This window comes from Carya illinoinensis, chromosome 14 (assembly GCF_018687715.1).
Source record: "Carya illinoinensis cultivar Pawnee chromosome 14, C.illinoinensisPawnee_v1, whole genome shotgun sequence".
NCBI lineage: Eukaryota > Viridiplantae > Streptophyta > Magnoliopsida > Fagales > Juglandaceae > Carya > Carya illinoinensis.
Window position 1 is genome coordinate 1,750,758 of NC_056765.1, and position 16,821 is coordinate 1,767,578.

Sequence of the window (16,821 nt, forward strand, 5' to 3'; positions counted from 1 at the left end):
GTCCAGGTCCGTGAAGAAGAGGTGCTAGCCAACCTAGCTGCCACCCGTGAGAGGATCTCTGGTTAGAATGTGGTTATCTGGGATCTGCGCAGCGACCTATCGTAGGTGCAAGAGGTGGCCATAAGATCAAATAAGCAGCTAGGAAAGGCTCTTTCTATCTGCGATGAGGCATGGTCTCACGGATACCTGGAGGGCTTGGACAGGATGTGTGTCTACATCATTCTCAACCCTTAACGTAGTTCAAAGGCGCTGGAGGCTCATCTGTAGGCTATGGACTTCAGGATCCTCGAGCCTTATGTCACCACCCTTAATCATGCTACCGAGTTGGGGCAGGAGGCGATCCTAGACGCGTTCCTACCTGAAGATGATGACCCCGACAACTTCCTCCCTATGAGCACTTCTGCACTGGCACAAGGACAGGGGACTTTGAACATCCCCCAATTAGCGTTGAACGAGAGCAGAACTCTGCCAAGACTGACTCTTCTGATTCGCAGAAAGGCCTAGAGCTCCCCGGTCCTGATCCTCCTCTGTGGCTGTAGTCCTTCTTTTCCCTGTCGTGTACCTTCTTAGGGCTGTGTTGGTTGTAAATGCCACATGGTCCCTTTGTAAATTGTAGATGGATCAATCAATAAAGACATGTATCTTTCTTTTATACCTTGACTTCTTTCTCTTTTGTATCTCTTTGCATGGTTTCTAGCTATTATATTGTATTCCCCTGGTTGTCATCATCTTGACAGTTGATGAATAAAATTCTCTCTTTATGTCTTCCTGTTCAGTTGCCTTTACTTTTGATGCTTTTAGTTGCGATGTCTTCTATTACGCATGCCTTTCACAAGCAGCGATGTATCGTCTGTTTGCTCACGTCGCAGTGAGTGGATGATTATCCTGCCAGTATCCAGCTGGGCATAATTGAGCTTCTGCCCCTGTCGACCCCTGAGGCTATTTGTAGCATAACCTGTTTGCGATCTTGCACATAAGGCCCCCATCTTGCTTGAATTATGCCGCATAGCTGAAACCCTTATGGAAATTCCCTCGATGCGTTGCCAGCCTGCCATGCTGACTTGGCATTTTTTCAATTGATGGTCGAGCGGCTCGTAAGCCAAACCCGACCAAGTTTGCTATAAAAGTCAATTCGTAGGTGTATATATGTAAATTTAACTTGAACATCACCAGCCTATCTTGCCGACTCGGCGCATTGGGACTTTAGGGCCTCTACGGGCTTAAGCTGGTCTCCTGACTGTTCGCATTCCTCCAAGGGAGGAGCATATTTATTCCCTCGGAGAGCTTTCCTGTGCCAAGTAGCCTTCGTTCATTCCCTTGTGGGAGCTTTCCCCCGCGAGGTGATTTCCTCGGGGGAGGTTCGTCGTTCCCTCATGGGCGCATTCCCCCTTAGGTGAGGATTGTCATCCTCTCAGGGGAGCTTTCCTTGACAGGAGCTTTCCCACGTGAGGAGTAGTTCCTTGGGAGAAGTTCGCTCCTTCTCTTAGGTGAGCCTTGGTTCATTTCCTCAGAGGAGCATTCCCTCGAGAGAGCTTTCCCACGTGAGGTGCGTGGCCTCGGCGAAGGTTCAACATTTCCTCAGGAGAGCTTTCTCACGTGAGGTGGTTCCTTGGGGGAGATTCGCCATTCCTTCAAGGGAGTTTTCATTCATTCCCTCAAGGGAGCATTCTCTCGGGGGAGTTTTCCCGAGCAAGGAGCGTGGCCTCGGGGGAGGTTCATCATTCCCTCAGGGGAGCCATCATTCCATCCCTCAGGGAAGCATTCCCTCGGGGGAGCTTTCCCGCACGAGGTGGATCCTTGGGGGTGCCTTCGTTCATTCCTACGGTGGAGCTTTCCCTCACAAGGTGATTCCTCAGGGGAGGTTCGACATTCCCTCAGGCGAGCATTCCCTCGTGGGAGCTTTCCCACTCTAGGTGGATCCTCAGGAGAGCCTTCATTCATTCCTTCGGGGGAGGTTCGACATTCCTTCAGGGGAGCATTTCCTTAGGGAAGCATTCCTTGGTGGGAGCTTTCCAGCTCGAGGTGGTGCCTTGGGGGAGATTCGACATTCCCTCAAGGGAGAATTCCCTCATGGGAATTTTCCACGTGAGGTGAATTCTAGGGGGAGCCTTCATTCATTCTCTCGGGGGAGCTTTCCCTTATGGGAGCTTTCCCCATGGCCAAGGATCGTCATCCTCTCTGGGAGCATTCTTTCGGAGGAGCTTTCTCGCTCCCGGGAGCTTTCCTGAGTAAGGAGTATTTCCTCGAGAGAGGTTCATTCCTTCCCTCAGAGGAGCCTTGGTTCATTCCCTCAGAGGGGCATTCCTTCATGGGAGATTTCCTGTGCGAGGTTTGTGGCCTCGAGGGAGGTTCGACATTCCCTCAGGGAAACTTTGGTTCATTGAATAAGAATCATAGTCATTTATAGTTTGGAATTGGTTTTGCAAGTTTTTTGAAAGAGATCCAACATTTTCATTAATCTACCACGAGTTCATATTTATAAAGTAAAACAAAAGAACAAAAAATAAAGATAACAATGTGAGAAAGTAGGGAGGGCCCCGGTTGTCATTTCTTCTTGGCATGCATCCCTCCTCCTTCCTCCTAGTCGGGACAGCTTGGATCCTTTTGGGAGCTTGCCACAACTTCAAGATTGGTGCATGCCACGTGTCGCTTCCCCCCTGGTGGACTTCAGCTCCTGCATATAGCATTCCAGCTCTGAGGTCTGCTCTCCTCGGATCTCACTGATTCCCTGAACAGTAGGAAACTTGATTTTTAGGTGGTAGGTGGAGGTGATGGCTCGCAGCTGGTTGAGTGTCAGGCAACTGATGATGGCATTGTAAGAGGAATGAGCATTTACTACCAAAAAGTCAACCATAACTGAGGTGATGCAGGGCAGGTTGCCTACCAAAATTAACAAGGCGATGGTCCCCGCTAGCTAGACCGTTTCTCCCGAAAAGTTTTTGAGCGGCATTGGGGTTGGTTGGAGCCGAGCCACATCTATCCCCATGAGGGTGAATGCATCCTAGAATAAGATGTCCACCAAGGTGCCGTTGTCGATGAGGATTCTTCTGGTTGTGAAGTTGGTGACCTACATGGTGAACACTAGTGCCTCGTCGTGTGGATAGAATACCCCTTCCTCGTCGACTTCCCTGAAGGAGATTACAGGAGCAGACTCGGTTCGGGGGTGCTTCACAGGTCGGTAGGAGGCTGAGTAAACTTCTCGATACTGGGCCTCTTTAGAGATCAAATTGCTCTAAAGAGGAAGACAATAGTGAAGTATAATTGACAACAGACTTGAGTTCATCCTCCTCTTACCTCATAGTTTTGTTCAACCTTTATACTTGGTCCTTTAGGTCAGGTGGGTCATGCCCTGTGTTTTGGGGTAGAGGGAAGCCTCCCCCCGAAGTCTCCACTGCCATGCTGCATTTAATGCGGCGTAGTTTTCTTAGTGTCCGTCATTTAATGTGATGTGGGTATCTGGCAGAGTTGCCTGATGTCGTCTCTTCCATTTTTCCCAATCATGGTTTCTTACATCCTTCTGCGATGTCCCATCTCAATGTTGATGATTAACCCTTACTCGCCGGGGTCTGGAGTCCGCCCAACTCACAAGAGTTTGAGACCTGCCCAGGGCTACCAAAGGGGGCCTTTCTGGGCTCGGGCTGGTATACCCACGGCTCATGGGGCCTGACAAAGTAATGGATTTGGAGCAGTATTATGGGCTATAGGCCTATCAAAAATACCCCCTAACATAGGGAGCACTACAATATCTTGAAGGAGCAAAGCATATCTAACCTTGAAAAGAAGCATGAAGTTGAATTCCCATCATGGTTTAGGAAACGTGTAAGGAAAATGGGAAATCATTTTTATTTTCTTTGCTTATTCTTTCATTATAACATTTTATTTTTCATTGGAATTTTTATCTCATCGCCTTCTCAATTTTATAGATTCAAGTGTTACAGGCTACCAATCCTGACAAAGTATCTGATAATCTTTATGCAATAGTTTATGGTCCTGACCCTTGGGTGGGTAGATATATTGGGTGTATAATGAATGGTATACGGTTTCATACAAGGCAAATAGAGATGAATCGTAGGACTCAAAATAGTGGTGTCTGTGTTACTAGTGAGCACCAGGGTATTATGGTCAACTTCTATGGCGTTCTGAATGAGATATTGGAGGTGTGGTACATGGGTTGGCGGCATGTATGGTTGTTAAGTTGTGATTGGTTTGATATTGGTGATACCAATCGAGGGTACATGTTCAAAAGCATGTTACAAGTGTCAACATGTCCAGAACATGGTATAGAGATGACCCGTTTGTATTGGCACGCCAAGTGTCACAAGTTTATTACCTACAAGACACCCACTTGCTTGGGGCATGGCAAGTTGTACAGAAGATCACATATAGAAATGATTATGACATTCCACAAGATCATAAGGATTCTGATGGGGATGTAGGTAGCGAGCCCGATGTGTATTGGGAGGAAGAGTCCGATGATATTCAAAGAGATGTACACGTCAACCACAATATCCCCTAATTGTCATGGCTTCGGCTAGACATTGAGCCCAACACAGTTGTTGTTGTTGCATTGTCTCATGATGGTAATGACATTCTTGATGACCAGCATTATGAAAACAATATATTGGAGGAGTCAGAATCTGATTGCAGTGACTCTTTTACTATTGCTTCCACTAATGAGAATCTACTTATGGACACCGATGTTGAGACAACTAATGAAGTTGGTTTCTTAGGATGACAGTGATCATACATCATAGTGGCATGTATGGTAATAACTTTACCAACTCATTCTTAATAGCAGGCGATGAAATATTATTGGCAGGTATCCATTTTTGCATTTCGTATATTCATGAAGTACCTTTGCATTATGTCCCTTATTTATTTTAGGCCTACAATAAAGATGCTAGCCAAATTGATGCTAGGGAATAGAGAGTGATAAAGATGTAGGCTATCTGAATTTAATTTGTCCCTATTAGATGCCTCAACTTTAATATTCAAAATGCTTATTGTCGACATTTGTGATTAATTAGGTGTAACCAAAAACTAAGTTTTGGCGGTGACACTAGATCTTGTGATGCACTAGAAGAGCTACAAAATGGTGTTGTGATTTAGTTTAAAATCATTTCAATTTATGCAAGATGGAAGTGCAGGGACTTATGTATAATTGAGAAAATTGGCTTATACCTTGTTGGACTTTGATGGAAGGCTGGATGAATTTTGTTAATCGTGTCAAAATAGTACTGGGCCATTGTTGGAAAATCAAGAGGGTCCCAAATTAATAAACCATTTTAAATGGCTCCTACAAAGTTAAAATGAGAAGGTTTAAAAAACAAATATTCCTGGTAGTTTACTTGTTTTGAAGATACATGCTTTTGTGTCATGTTTGCTGCTGGTTCTCATTTAATAGGAAAGAGATTACAGAGCTGTATTTTTATTTCAGGAAGACAAAATGTGAATATGAGATTATATGTGGATAGTTAATTGCCGAGTACCACATCACAAGGAATAGTACATGCACCTATTAGTATAATATTGAGTTGTTGGAGATTCAATTACTTAGTAACTTTGTTAATATATAACAACAGCAAACAGATTCCAAAAATGAAAAGGATATATTGGCTTAGTCCAGTCACATTTTTTTAACTCTTTGGATATGATGGTATTATTAAAAGCGTCACAATAATTTAATACATATTCTTAAATTTTCCCTTAATCATGAATTGTAATATTGAAATAATATAAGTCCATACAACTAATTTTACTCTACATTAAAGTTTATGGCAGATTAATTAGCACATTTTATTTTTGTAATAAGTCAAGTCTTACAAAAATAACTATTGAGCTAGACGCATGGAGATAATATATGGCAGTAGCATTTGGAGAGGCAAGTAGATCCAATATAAATTTGGCATAGAAGCGGGAAGCTTAAATGTGTTTGGTGGGTTGGGAAGTCATGAAGGGCCAAATTTGTAATTTCAACATACTCATTTTGATTCATTCGGGGCAGATAAGAATGAAGGATACATTGTGGTTGTTTAGTTTCTTCTTTTCTTCTAGGTCAGCAAGGAAAAAGCCCAGCCAGAGTTTATTGTCTCAAGCAAGGGCTCTCATCTCCAGAGGCTACCGACTGGAGGCGCCATTTGCTTCTCCTACAAACCCAGTGACAGTAGATCAAAAGTGGTGACTTCCCTTTTTTTTTTAAGGGAAGTCAATTTTTTCTTAAGGAAAGTTGTGATTTTTTAATATTTCCTTAATGAAAGATGTATTTTTCTCCCTCTACAGAATCTAAATGACTTTTATACTTGTGGGTTTTACATGGGTATTTACATGATTGAAAAGAAAATATTTTTTCTGTTGGGTACGTGTAAAAGGATAGCACTTCATCTTTTCTTATGGGTAAAGTATTGGGTGTTAGGGGATTTGCCAAATTTTGGGTTCTGCATGGATGGAGCATGGTATTTTTTTATTTTTTTTATTTTTTGTGGGTTTTGTAATTCGGGTTCATAAAATTTTATATCTTCATGTGGGGTTTGCAAGTGAATGATAAAGGAAGAGATTAGTTAATATAATTTGTTAAAGCCCAACATATATTGGATACTAGAAGGCTAGTTAGAGAGATTGTTATTGCTAGTTATATGGGTATTTACATGGTTGAAAAGAAGAAGTTTTTCTATTGGGTACGTGTAAAGGGACAGCACTTCATCTTTTCTTGTGGGTAATGTATTGGGTGTCATGAGTTTGCAACATTTTGCGTTCTACGTGGGTGGAGCATGGTGATTTTTTTTAAAAGTTTTGTCATTTGGGTTCATAAAAGTGGAATCTTCATGTGGGATTTGCAAGTGAATGATTAAGGAAGAGATTAGTTAGTATAATTTGTTGAAGCCCAACCCTTATTGGATACTAGAAGGCTGGTCAAAGAGATTGTTATGGCTGGTTATATATAAGCTAGAAGGTAGTTGTTGACACCAAGTTGCCTATGGTGTTCAATGTCTCTAGATACTAGATTAATATTTGAAGGGGAAACTTTTTTTTCAAATTAATTGGTAGACATGCATCCAAGTATACGAAGAAGAGTACGTGGCCGAGGGGGCAGCTTTAGGAGCATCTTAGTTCCCAGGCGGCCAATTATACAAGATGCACCATCACCCCCATGAAATACACCCGCACTAAGAGACAAACATTAATGGCTCCTCATTAGATGACTCAACCCAACCGCTCGACGTCATCTTCGAAACTGAGTTTCCAGACTAGATTGAAAGTACAAGTACGATATTACATGGGTTGCACTTATGTTATTAAATTATTTCTTTATGAGTATGGTTGTGAGCAAACAGTAGTTATAATACTAACATATTTGTGGTGGAGCTCCACATGTAGTACCTATCACTAAGAAACAAGGCTGCGGACGAGCAAAGATAACTAAGTTTGATATGCTTAGAAAGATTGGCCCCATTCCTTTGCTGATAAAGGATGGGGACATGAAGGTTTCATGCTCTCATGCAAGCATATTTAGTGGAAGAGTAACATGAATGATCAAAAATTATGATCCCATGGGTTATGCTCATTGGAATGATGTGCCTAATGCTGAATAGGACTAGTTATGTAGTCAAGTTCGAGTAAGTAACATTGCCAACCACACAATTAGCTTTGTCATTCTTACATTTTCTTTTCTCCATTTATTTCGCTTGCATATATTGACATATTGGAAGGGAAATTGAACTTAGGCTGACTTTATACTACAATGGGAAAAGGAAAATCACCACAAGACAGTCACAGCACAACTACGTAGAAAGTTTAATTCTTTTCACTACGACCTACACAAGATCTACATCGGATATGGAAATCATAAAATGGCTTAAGGAAAGGGCACTGATCTGGTGGATGCAGAGGTGTGAAAAAAATTATGCATGCGGTGGGGTAGCAAGGACTTGAAGGTAATCATCCCTACTACATGGCTTAATCATCTATTATTTAATGCATTGCTATGAATAACATTATGAATATTGGTGGTTCTCAAAATACATGCAATGTTTGTAAATGTATTAGAAAGTTGCTTTCCATTTTAATATACATGTTATTTGTTTAACCTCCATGTCATGCATATTCTTGACTAGGCACTTTCACTACAAAACAAGGCAAATCGGGACAAACAATTGACTAACCACACTGCTAGGAGGAAGTTCTTTGTTTGAATCATTGAGGAGAAGGTAATATACTTCTGCAGTAATGATTACGCCCAAAGAATAATGCGGTAGTTGTAGCACAACTTTGGGATGTCAATTCCACAAGGAGACAAATTAAAAGAAAAGCAAGAGGAACAATGAAACTAAAGAAAAATATTAAACAAGTAATGGAGAACAAATATTAATTTTAAATGTAAATTTAAGTGAAGCAATGTGATTAACGGAAAAAGTATTCAAATTTGACGAGTAGTAGAGCGTCGGAAATCCCTTGCACAAATCCGGTATTTTAATTATTCTTAATTCATTGGATAACTCAATTAGGAACTCAATTGACGAAATTTCCAATCGGAAGGTATAGATTTATAAACCAAAATTAAATCAAATTTAACCCTTTAAAAAATCATTCACCACTTTTAAAATACGTAAATTATTACCCCTATTAACAAAATTCAAAGACGACAATATACTCAGGGAGCGATATTGCAGCAAAAAAACTAAATCAATATAGATAAATAATTGATCCAAATATAATCAAAGAACTAATCCATTCAATAGAAAAAACATGACTGAATCCATAAATAGAATAAATTCTATGATTATTCGGAGAAGAAAACATCAACGATGAATTGAGAATGATAAAACAAAAGAGTTTTAACAATTGAAAATTAAATACATGAATTAAAAATAAATTAGAAATACTATCTAATGTGCAAGTTCATCCCTATTCCTACTTGAGAATTTAGTTACCCATAAATATACTGGACAACAAAAATCTCCAGAGAAAACTGAAGCGAACGATGGCCATGGAAGTGATTTTCTCCTCTCTTCAGATCTACCTCTTGTGCCTCCTCCCCTCCATTTCGTGCTAATGATATACTTATATAGGGTAGGAAATAAACCCTAATGTCCTCTTAATTTCCGCATAAAAAATCGCCTAAATTTTAGGACTTATCTTGGCAGTCACGTACGGCCTTCAGGAGTTCAAATTTGAAAATCCTTATTAGAGATAAAGTTATAGACCTTTAAGATAGATTTCCAATGCATCAAGAATCGCATCAATCTGATATATGAGTAAAAAAATACAGTTAAAAGACTAAAGTATGTCCAGACTGTCTCCTAGCGAATTTCGGACTTGGACTTCTTATGGTTTCATTTTGTGATTTTTTTTTCTTTTTCTTTTCTTCCAAATTACTCTCAAACCCCATGAATGTCCTCCTTTGAATTTGACTGGGCTTGACTTGCTCTTTTATAAACTCTGAAATTAAACATTAAAAAAAAAACTGTTTAGGAATATCCCAACGTAAATAGAAATTCAATTAAAGAATACACATTAATTCTTATGATTTCTATTCACATTTTAGCATTTTAGTCCAATAATAGGGTATTTAGAGTGTACTTTCGCACACTCATCAGGTAATATCATATATACGGGTTTATTTCACAGCTTAAGTTGCTAGGGGGACTACTCTGATAGTGACTACATTTGATACTCACTTTGTGTTATATTAAAATTGCATGTTTCAAGACGATAGTGTTCATAATCTGGTAGAGTGCACTTTCGCACACTCATCAGGTAATATCATATATACGGGTTTATTTCACAGCTTAAGTTGCTAGGGGGACTACTCTGATAGTGACTACATTTGATACTCACTTTGTGTTATATTAAAATTGCATGTTTCAAGACGATAGTGTTCATAATCTGGTAGACTTTTTAAAGAGACTCGATGGTCTAAAAAAAAAAAAGGATTGTGACCAATGTGACCAAGGAACTCTTTTGAGCAACTATTATGGAGAGTTTTATTCAATGATATATAACATGCTCATGATGTTTAATACCTTCAAGATTACTTACAACAAAGCATTATGCGAATTTTATGTATACTTTGCATAAAAGTTTTGACTTGTTTATTCTCATATGGAAGAGTAAAATGGTGGAAAAGCTAAATGACATGGCACCTGAAGAGCGAACAAAGGAAGCCGCAGCTGTGGTGTTTAGAGAGGTTATTGGGAAAAGGTTTGGATATGAAAGGGGTCTAGACAAGAAAGTTATGCCTGAAACATTAGTGGGTCCAAGTGTGTGTGAAAATGAAGGTGCACTTTTACAAGATGCGCAGTATTACAAGGCCCAGTTTGAGGCATTGAAGGCTAATGTTCAGGAAGTTTTGCTAAAGTAAGCAGAATTCGATAAGTTTATAATATATTCAATGTCACAGCAACAATACCGAGGGGTGTCTTCAAGGGAGACTTCGGGAGCTGTCTAAATTTGTTGGGTGACATTTTTTTGTGGGCTTTTTTAGTGTCCTACTTGGCTATCACGGGTGGGAAATGCTTTTGTTGTCATAGGGAAGGAAGGAATTTGTAAAATTTTGTGGCTGCCTTTCTGATGGCATACATGGTTGGGTGGATGAGATAGAGATAATATTAGCATTGCTAGATACTTGTCATCTATGATTTCGTTGGTCTGGGTGCAAGTTATTCACACTTGGAGCAAATTAATAGTGATCATGATTTTCCTACTTCATTCATGGTCCACCTACTGCGTCAACTGTAATTTTTATGGCCATGGCACTCTAAAATAGGTATATATCCATCAAGACCTCTTTTCTATAAATAAAGATGATTAATGTTAGGGGATTTGATATATAGGGGGTGAACATGTGATCTTAATGTACTTGTCAGATTGTAAAGAAATGAAATTAATTTAGCTACATGTCATTATCAACTACCCATGCTGGAAAGTATTATTTATTATAACATAAATTTGCATAATCACTTGTGCATGTCAACAGTAGGACCTCATATTTTTAGGTGCACACCTATATATGTCAATTACATGTGTGATGGTGTGCTGATAGGCATTTGAGGTTTCAACATACATATATATATATATATATATATATATATATGTTACGATTTGGGAAATGAGCAGAAGGTGAAATTATATGTAACATTAGCAAGGGACCTAATCATGTGCATTATATAGGATAAGTATTAAACATGCAACTTGAATCATATATCTGAAGGTTGTCTTTCATTCCCATATAATATTAGTTGTTTTATTTAATTGTAAGAATGGTTATGGATGCAAGAAAATGTAGCACCAAAGCTTAATGAAAGTTGATGGATGATTGCAAAGAAGGGCATGGAAGTACCAAAATTGTTAAATGGGGAACTTCTCACCATGCTTCATTAATAGAAATAAGTACAAATCTGATTAGTAGGTATAATGCATGTATTGGCTCTATCCCATTCATGTTTGCCAGAAAAATTTATATGTTCATGTAAATATTCATGTAAATATTTTAGGCAAACAAACATTTTAATTAGAAAGTTCCTGCTGGTACTCACGTAACATTTGCTTCCACCTGCCATGTATAGACTGCTTTGCAGTACTACTTCACTCTCGTGTATATGACACTTCTCAATGGCATTATGTCATATATATATATATATGGTTCAACTCTAAATGATGCTTTCTGATTGTTTTCGGTTCATATGGAATATATACACAACATGGTTAGTAATCTGTTAAATGATCTCATATTATTTTCAGTGTAATTATCAATGTATTCACTAGTTATTATATGGGTTGATGTATATATTGGTTCGTAATTTATGTGTTACTCAGCCAATAACTAAACTATTGAAGTTGGGTTGAAGTTAGGTACGTAATAATTGTAATAATATTATTTGTTCTATGTGATAAAGTGAAATTATAATTGCAATATGGAAGACTAATTATAAGTTTGGAATTGTCAATATATACTAATATATATCCCATTTATTCATATTTGCGACGGACAAACTTAATTAACAAATTACACTCTTCTCCGACCAACTAAAGGTAAATATAGCGCCGGGATGGATTGCAAATTAGACCCATTTTCAATAAATTGCGATATAAAAAAACCAATTCACACGTGAAATAAATTCACGACAAAACCATTTGCGACGCTATCAATTGTGACGCAAAAATTTGTTGCACTAAGTTTATAGCAAACAATTTTGTAGTGCGTCTATGGCTATTGCGGCACAATGGGAACGACGGGAAATTCTATTACAAAATAATATTTGCAGCACTATCCTAAGCAACGCAAACAAACTGAGTCTTTTCCAGCAATTTTCCCATTTTTTGCAACACTTGGAACCGGCGTTAATGGCATTTTGCAACTAAACGCGCTTTGCGATAATTAAAGCTAATATTTACATCATGTTTTGCTTATTAACGATGTTCGTCCATCGCTATAGTTAAGTTTTTTCAGTAGCATAATCGCATCATTTGCAGCACACAAATTTATATTTAGTTGCGATATAAAACGCTGTGAATATATGATCTTTAGCGACCATTTCATGTTTCACGGCAAAAAACTTTTTAAGACGGATTAGTACCGAACATCTAGCTGCGAAAGACTTAGGACAATAATATATCTTTTACAACGCTATTTAATATATTTCATCACCTCAAATAGTGGGTTCTCTTGTAGTGTAGGCATTTGCATTGACAAAAAATCCGATCTTTCATGATAGAAGCAACCATATTGATACAAGATTTCATTTTCTTCAAGAATGCATTGTCAAGAATGAAGTACAAGTCAAATTTGTGATGACCCATCATCAAGTCGCAAATATTTTTACGAAGCCTCTCAAGGATGATACTTTTAACAAGTTACGGATGTTGCTTGGAGTTACTAAGAATTAAGTTTAAAGGCGGGTGTTGAATAATAAACTTAATTTAGTAAATGTTAGATGAAGAGTTGTGTCTTTTGGTAGATTCATGAACTAGAATGAAGGTTCATCTTGAAAGAAGTAATTCATGTATATAGCGATTCATGTATTTGGAATATTCATGTATTTGAGATATTCATATACTTGGGTGTTCATGTGCTAGTGAAGTTCATGTATTAGAGTAAATGTTAAGTGAATCTACAAGCTTATAAATACCTATGTATGCATTGGCACAAAATAAGCCACTTGATAAATAATATTTCAGTTAGAGAAATTTCATAAATAGTCTATCTTCTCTTCCCTCTAGAATAGAATACTAGTTTTTCTCCTTCAACAAACTGGTATCAGAGTTTAGGCTTGCTTTGAGCACTCTAACTTCTTCAAAGTAACAGCATCGAAGGCACAACCCAGCCAGTTAAGGCCAGGAACGCATTGCCAGTAGAAGGGACGAGCAGATTGGTGCACACCAAGAGCGGACCGCTCTACCCAACCCAAGATCCAACTACAAGCTGTTTTTTTTTTTTTTTTACTCATAAATTTCGCATTCATCGCTTAAACACCAAAACATCCAGATCTTCGAGAGACCCAAATATTTAGATCCAACAAATATAACATTCAAAAACATACTAAAGGCAATAACAGAAGCTTGACAATCCCAGAAAAATATTTCCTTGATATATTGAATTAATCAATGATCTGCATGATATCCTCAACAATGAACTTGGAGCCCTTGTCCTTGTCCGCAGTAGAGCGACCCTTGGCCTTGCAGTCAAGAAGGGACTTACAATCCTTGTCGAGGTGGAGTTTGGTGATTACCACCTTAGATGAATTGATGCCGATGTTGACAGTTGACCTGCTCACCTTCTCGTGGGTGATCCGTTTGATGTGTATGACCCACTTCAGTTGATACACCTGGACCACCTTGCCCTTGCGATCGTTGTACGTCTCGCGCACCACCTGGACTTCATCATCCTTGCGCACCAACATCAACCGCACATTGTACTTTTTCCTCAGGTTGTTCAAGAGTAGCGCGCTCATCAGCACGCGCCTCACGCTCGACGGCACCATGAAGTGTGCCTTCCTGCTTTTGCGGCGAGAGCTCGAGACTCTTGGGTTGTACTTCATCTTAGCGCTCTTGCTCTTGAAGGAAACGGCTGGGCAGAATGGGTCACATTGACTCATCAACATCAACGTGATTTCTAACAATATTTTATTCAACTTTCAACAAAATATTTCATCTGAAATGTGTAACCAAACGATGCATTGATCCTATAATTTAAGTAAAAAATTAGTTGCACTTTATCTCATTCATGACCCATATATCACCTTTTTTTCAATATCCCTGTTAATAGTCAAATTTAACAAGAAGAGAATAAAATATTGCATGCATCTTGTGTAATTATAAGAAAAACGATACTTGAAAACTTTTCTAGTCATTTGATAATATACCACGCAATGATCCCAAGAGAACAATACTAATGAACCAAATATGACACAATAATTAGAATGAAGTTTCATGACACGGTATTATTTCCAGCGTAAACATTCATCGTCACCGGAAAAAGTTAGTATTCTTGTAGTAAAATGAGGTACTATTCATGCACAACTGATGATCCTAAACTACTGCATGCATGTATGTCCAAAGAAGGTAATCAACTGTTGATAATTTCATTACCTTAAAGCTCCCAAGAGGCTTCCATGGCCAGTCAGTGAGGATACCAGGTTTGGAAGCCATACCGTTTTTGCACGCAAATATGGATTTGGAGGGTGCTAATATATAGAGCTGTACATTTATTGATTTGACGATCCGTTGAGTTGGGAGACTCGGCCAAGCATGAATGCGGTGGTGCATCCCCCAACGCCTATCTCCAAAATGTCATGATGCTATTGGCTACTTCTTCTCCACGTCATAACGGACTTCTAACCAATTAGCTAATCATTGCTTCAACTTGACTCCATTCCTTTCCTCCGCTGTCCACACGTATTACATGTCTATTTCACGACGTTTATCATTAAAGATTGCAAAGTCATTGTTGCATCGGTCTTAAAGAGTACTTGTCGATGCATATCTCTCTCTCTCTCTCTCTCTCTCTCTCTCTCTCTCTCTCTCTCTATATATATATATATATAGATATATATAGATACAAGAGCAACGCCCAAGAGATCTATATATGAATATATTTTTTTTTTTCTAATCAAGCACGCGGAGTATTAATAAAAGATAAAATGAGTACATAAATAGTGTTTTAATGTAGATCATTTTCACTATTAATATACAAAATACTTGTAAGGTAGAATATCTAGAGGTATGCATGAACTAAGGTATATATGTTGCATGCTCTACGTATATAGGATCATTTTTCCTGTTCAATAATGTCATGTTTGTTTAACCTAAGGTTTTAAGTTTTGTGTAATTATATATCTACACATGAATTTTGATGATAACAAATAAATTCAAAGAATAAAAAAATCTCAAGTTCAAGTTGTCTACACAATGGAGTCAAGCACATCAAGGAAACAAGCATGAGCAAGAAAGGAACAAGTTCACATTAAAGTTATAGAGTAATGTTGTAAATCTCTTTAAAATTCGAAATTAGGATTAATACTCAAAATTAATATTTTATCATAAAGCATTAAAATACATTTTCTACATGTGCATGAATATTTTGAAAATTAAATTTGAAAATTTTGAAAGATGATTGATTGTCATCTTTCACATGTGCATACCTTGATTAAAGGGTTGAACTTTGAAAATATTAAAGATGATTGATTGTAATCTTTCACATGTACATGTTTTATTTGAATATTTTCAAAAGTGATTGATGTTTTTCTTGATTTATGTAAAATGTAGATGATTTTGTTTGAAAATTTTGAAAAGTAAAGTGTGATCCTTTTGTCATATGCAAAAAGTAAAAGATTGGGTTTGAAATATTTGAAAAGTAAAGTGTGCTCTTTTTGTCATATGAAAAAAGTAAAAGATTAGATTTGAAGTTTTTGAAAAATAAATGATGTTGTCTTTGACAATTGAAAAAGAAAAGCCTTTTATTTGAATTTTTTGAAAAAGTGAATGATGTTGTCTTTGACATGTGAATATTTTTAAATTTGAATATGAAGTCTTATATGCCTATAAATAGATCATTTTAGAGTTTCACATTTACAACATTTAGAGCATACAACATTCATTCAAAACTTTTATTCTCTCTTCTCTAAGCATTGAGCCTTAATCCTTATTCATTTTGAGAGATATAGTTTGCGCTATATTGTTCTTATTTCAATCATTGAGGAGTGCTTTCTGATAACCTACCCACTATCAGCTTTTATATCAGAAAAAGGGTGTGTATAACCCTTGTACGTGTAGAAAGTATTCTACACGGGGAATAGTTGAATCACCACGTGTAAGGTGATTGCAAGTGTAGAGGGTGTTCTACACAGATCCTTTATAGCGGTGTTGTTCAAAGGTGTAATAGGTTTCTATCTCCACCTGAAAGAGGTTGAATAGTGAATTTGGGAATCCTCAAGGGGTAGCTTGAGGCGAGGACGTAGGCAGTGGAGCCGAACCTCGTTAACATACTGAGTTTACTTCTCTCTTACCCTTACTCTTTATATTTATTGCTATTTCATATTTTGTTTATATTTTATATTGTATATTTGATTTATAATTGTTATTTTTTTTAATACAACTCAATTCACCCCCCTCTTGTGTTAGTCATTTGAGCAACAATATTCTACATTTTTTTTTTTTATCAAAACCATATTGATATGTTGGTTATAAGGTCTATGATGAGATCATGCAAAGATAAGTTTATAAACTGACGTATCTTGATATCATATGTTGACCTATAATGTTACAATACTTGGAATATAATATTCATAATATTCTAATAAATATGTAATATTCTAACACATTGTAATA

General features: G+C 37.7%; 1 protein-coding gene across 1 annotated transcript; it reads right to left on the reverse strand.

The window, feature by feature from the left end:
- Positions 1–13,460: 13,460 nt before the first annotated feature.
- On the reverse strand, positions 13,461–14,640 carry LOC122293169 (60S ribosomal protein L26-1-like). The gene has a single exon (XM_043101659.1). It carries the CDS (start codon positions 14,094–14,096, stop codon positions 13,593–13,595), a length of 504 nt encoding a protein of 167 aa, XP_042957593.1. The 5' UTR covers positions 14,097–14,640; the 3' UTR covers positions 13,461–13,592.
- Positions 14,641–16,821: the final 2,181 nt, after the last annotated feature.

Excerpts from the sequence above, each read along its gene's own strand:
- LOC122293169 (XM_043101659.1), bottom strand. The coding sequence starts at position 14,096 with ATGTTGATGAGTCAATGTGACCCATTCTGCCCAGCCGTTTCCTTCAAG.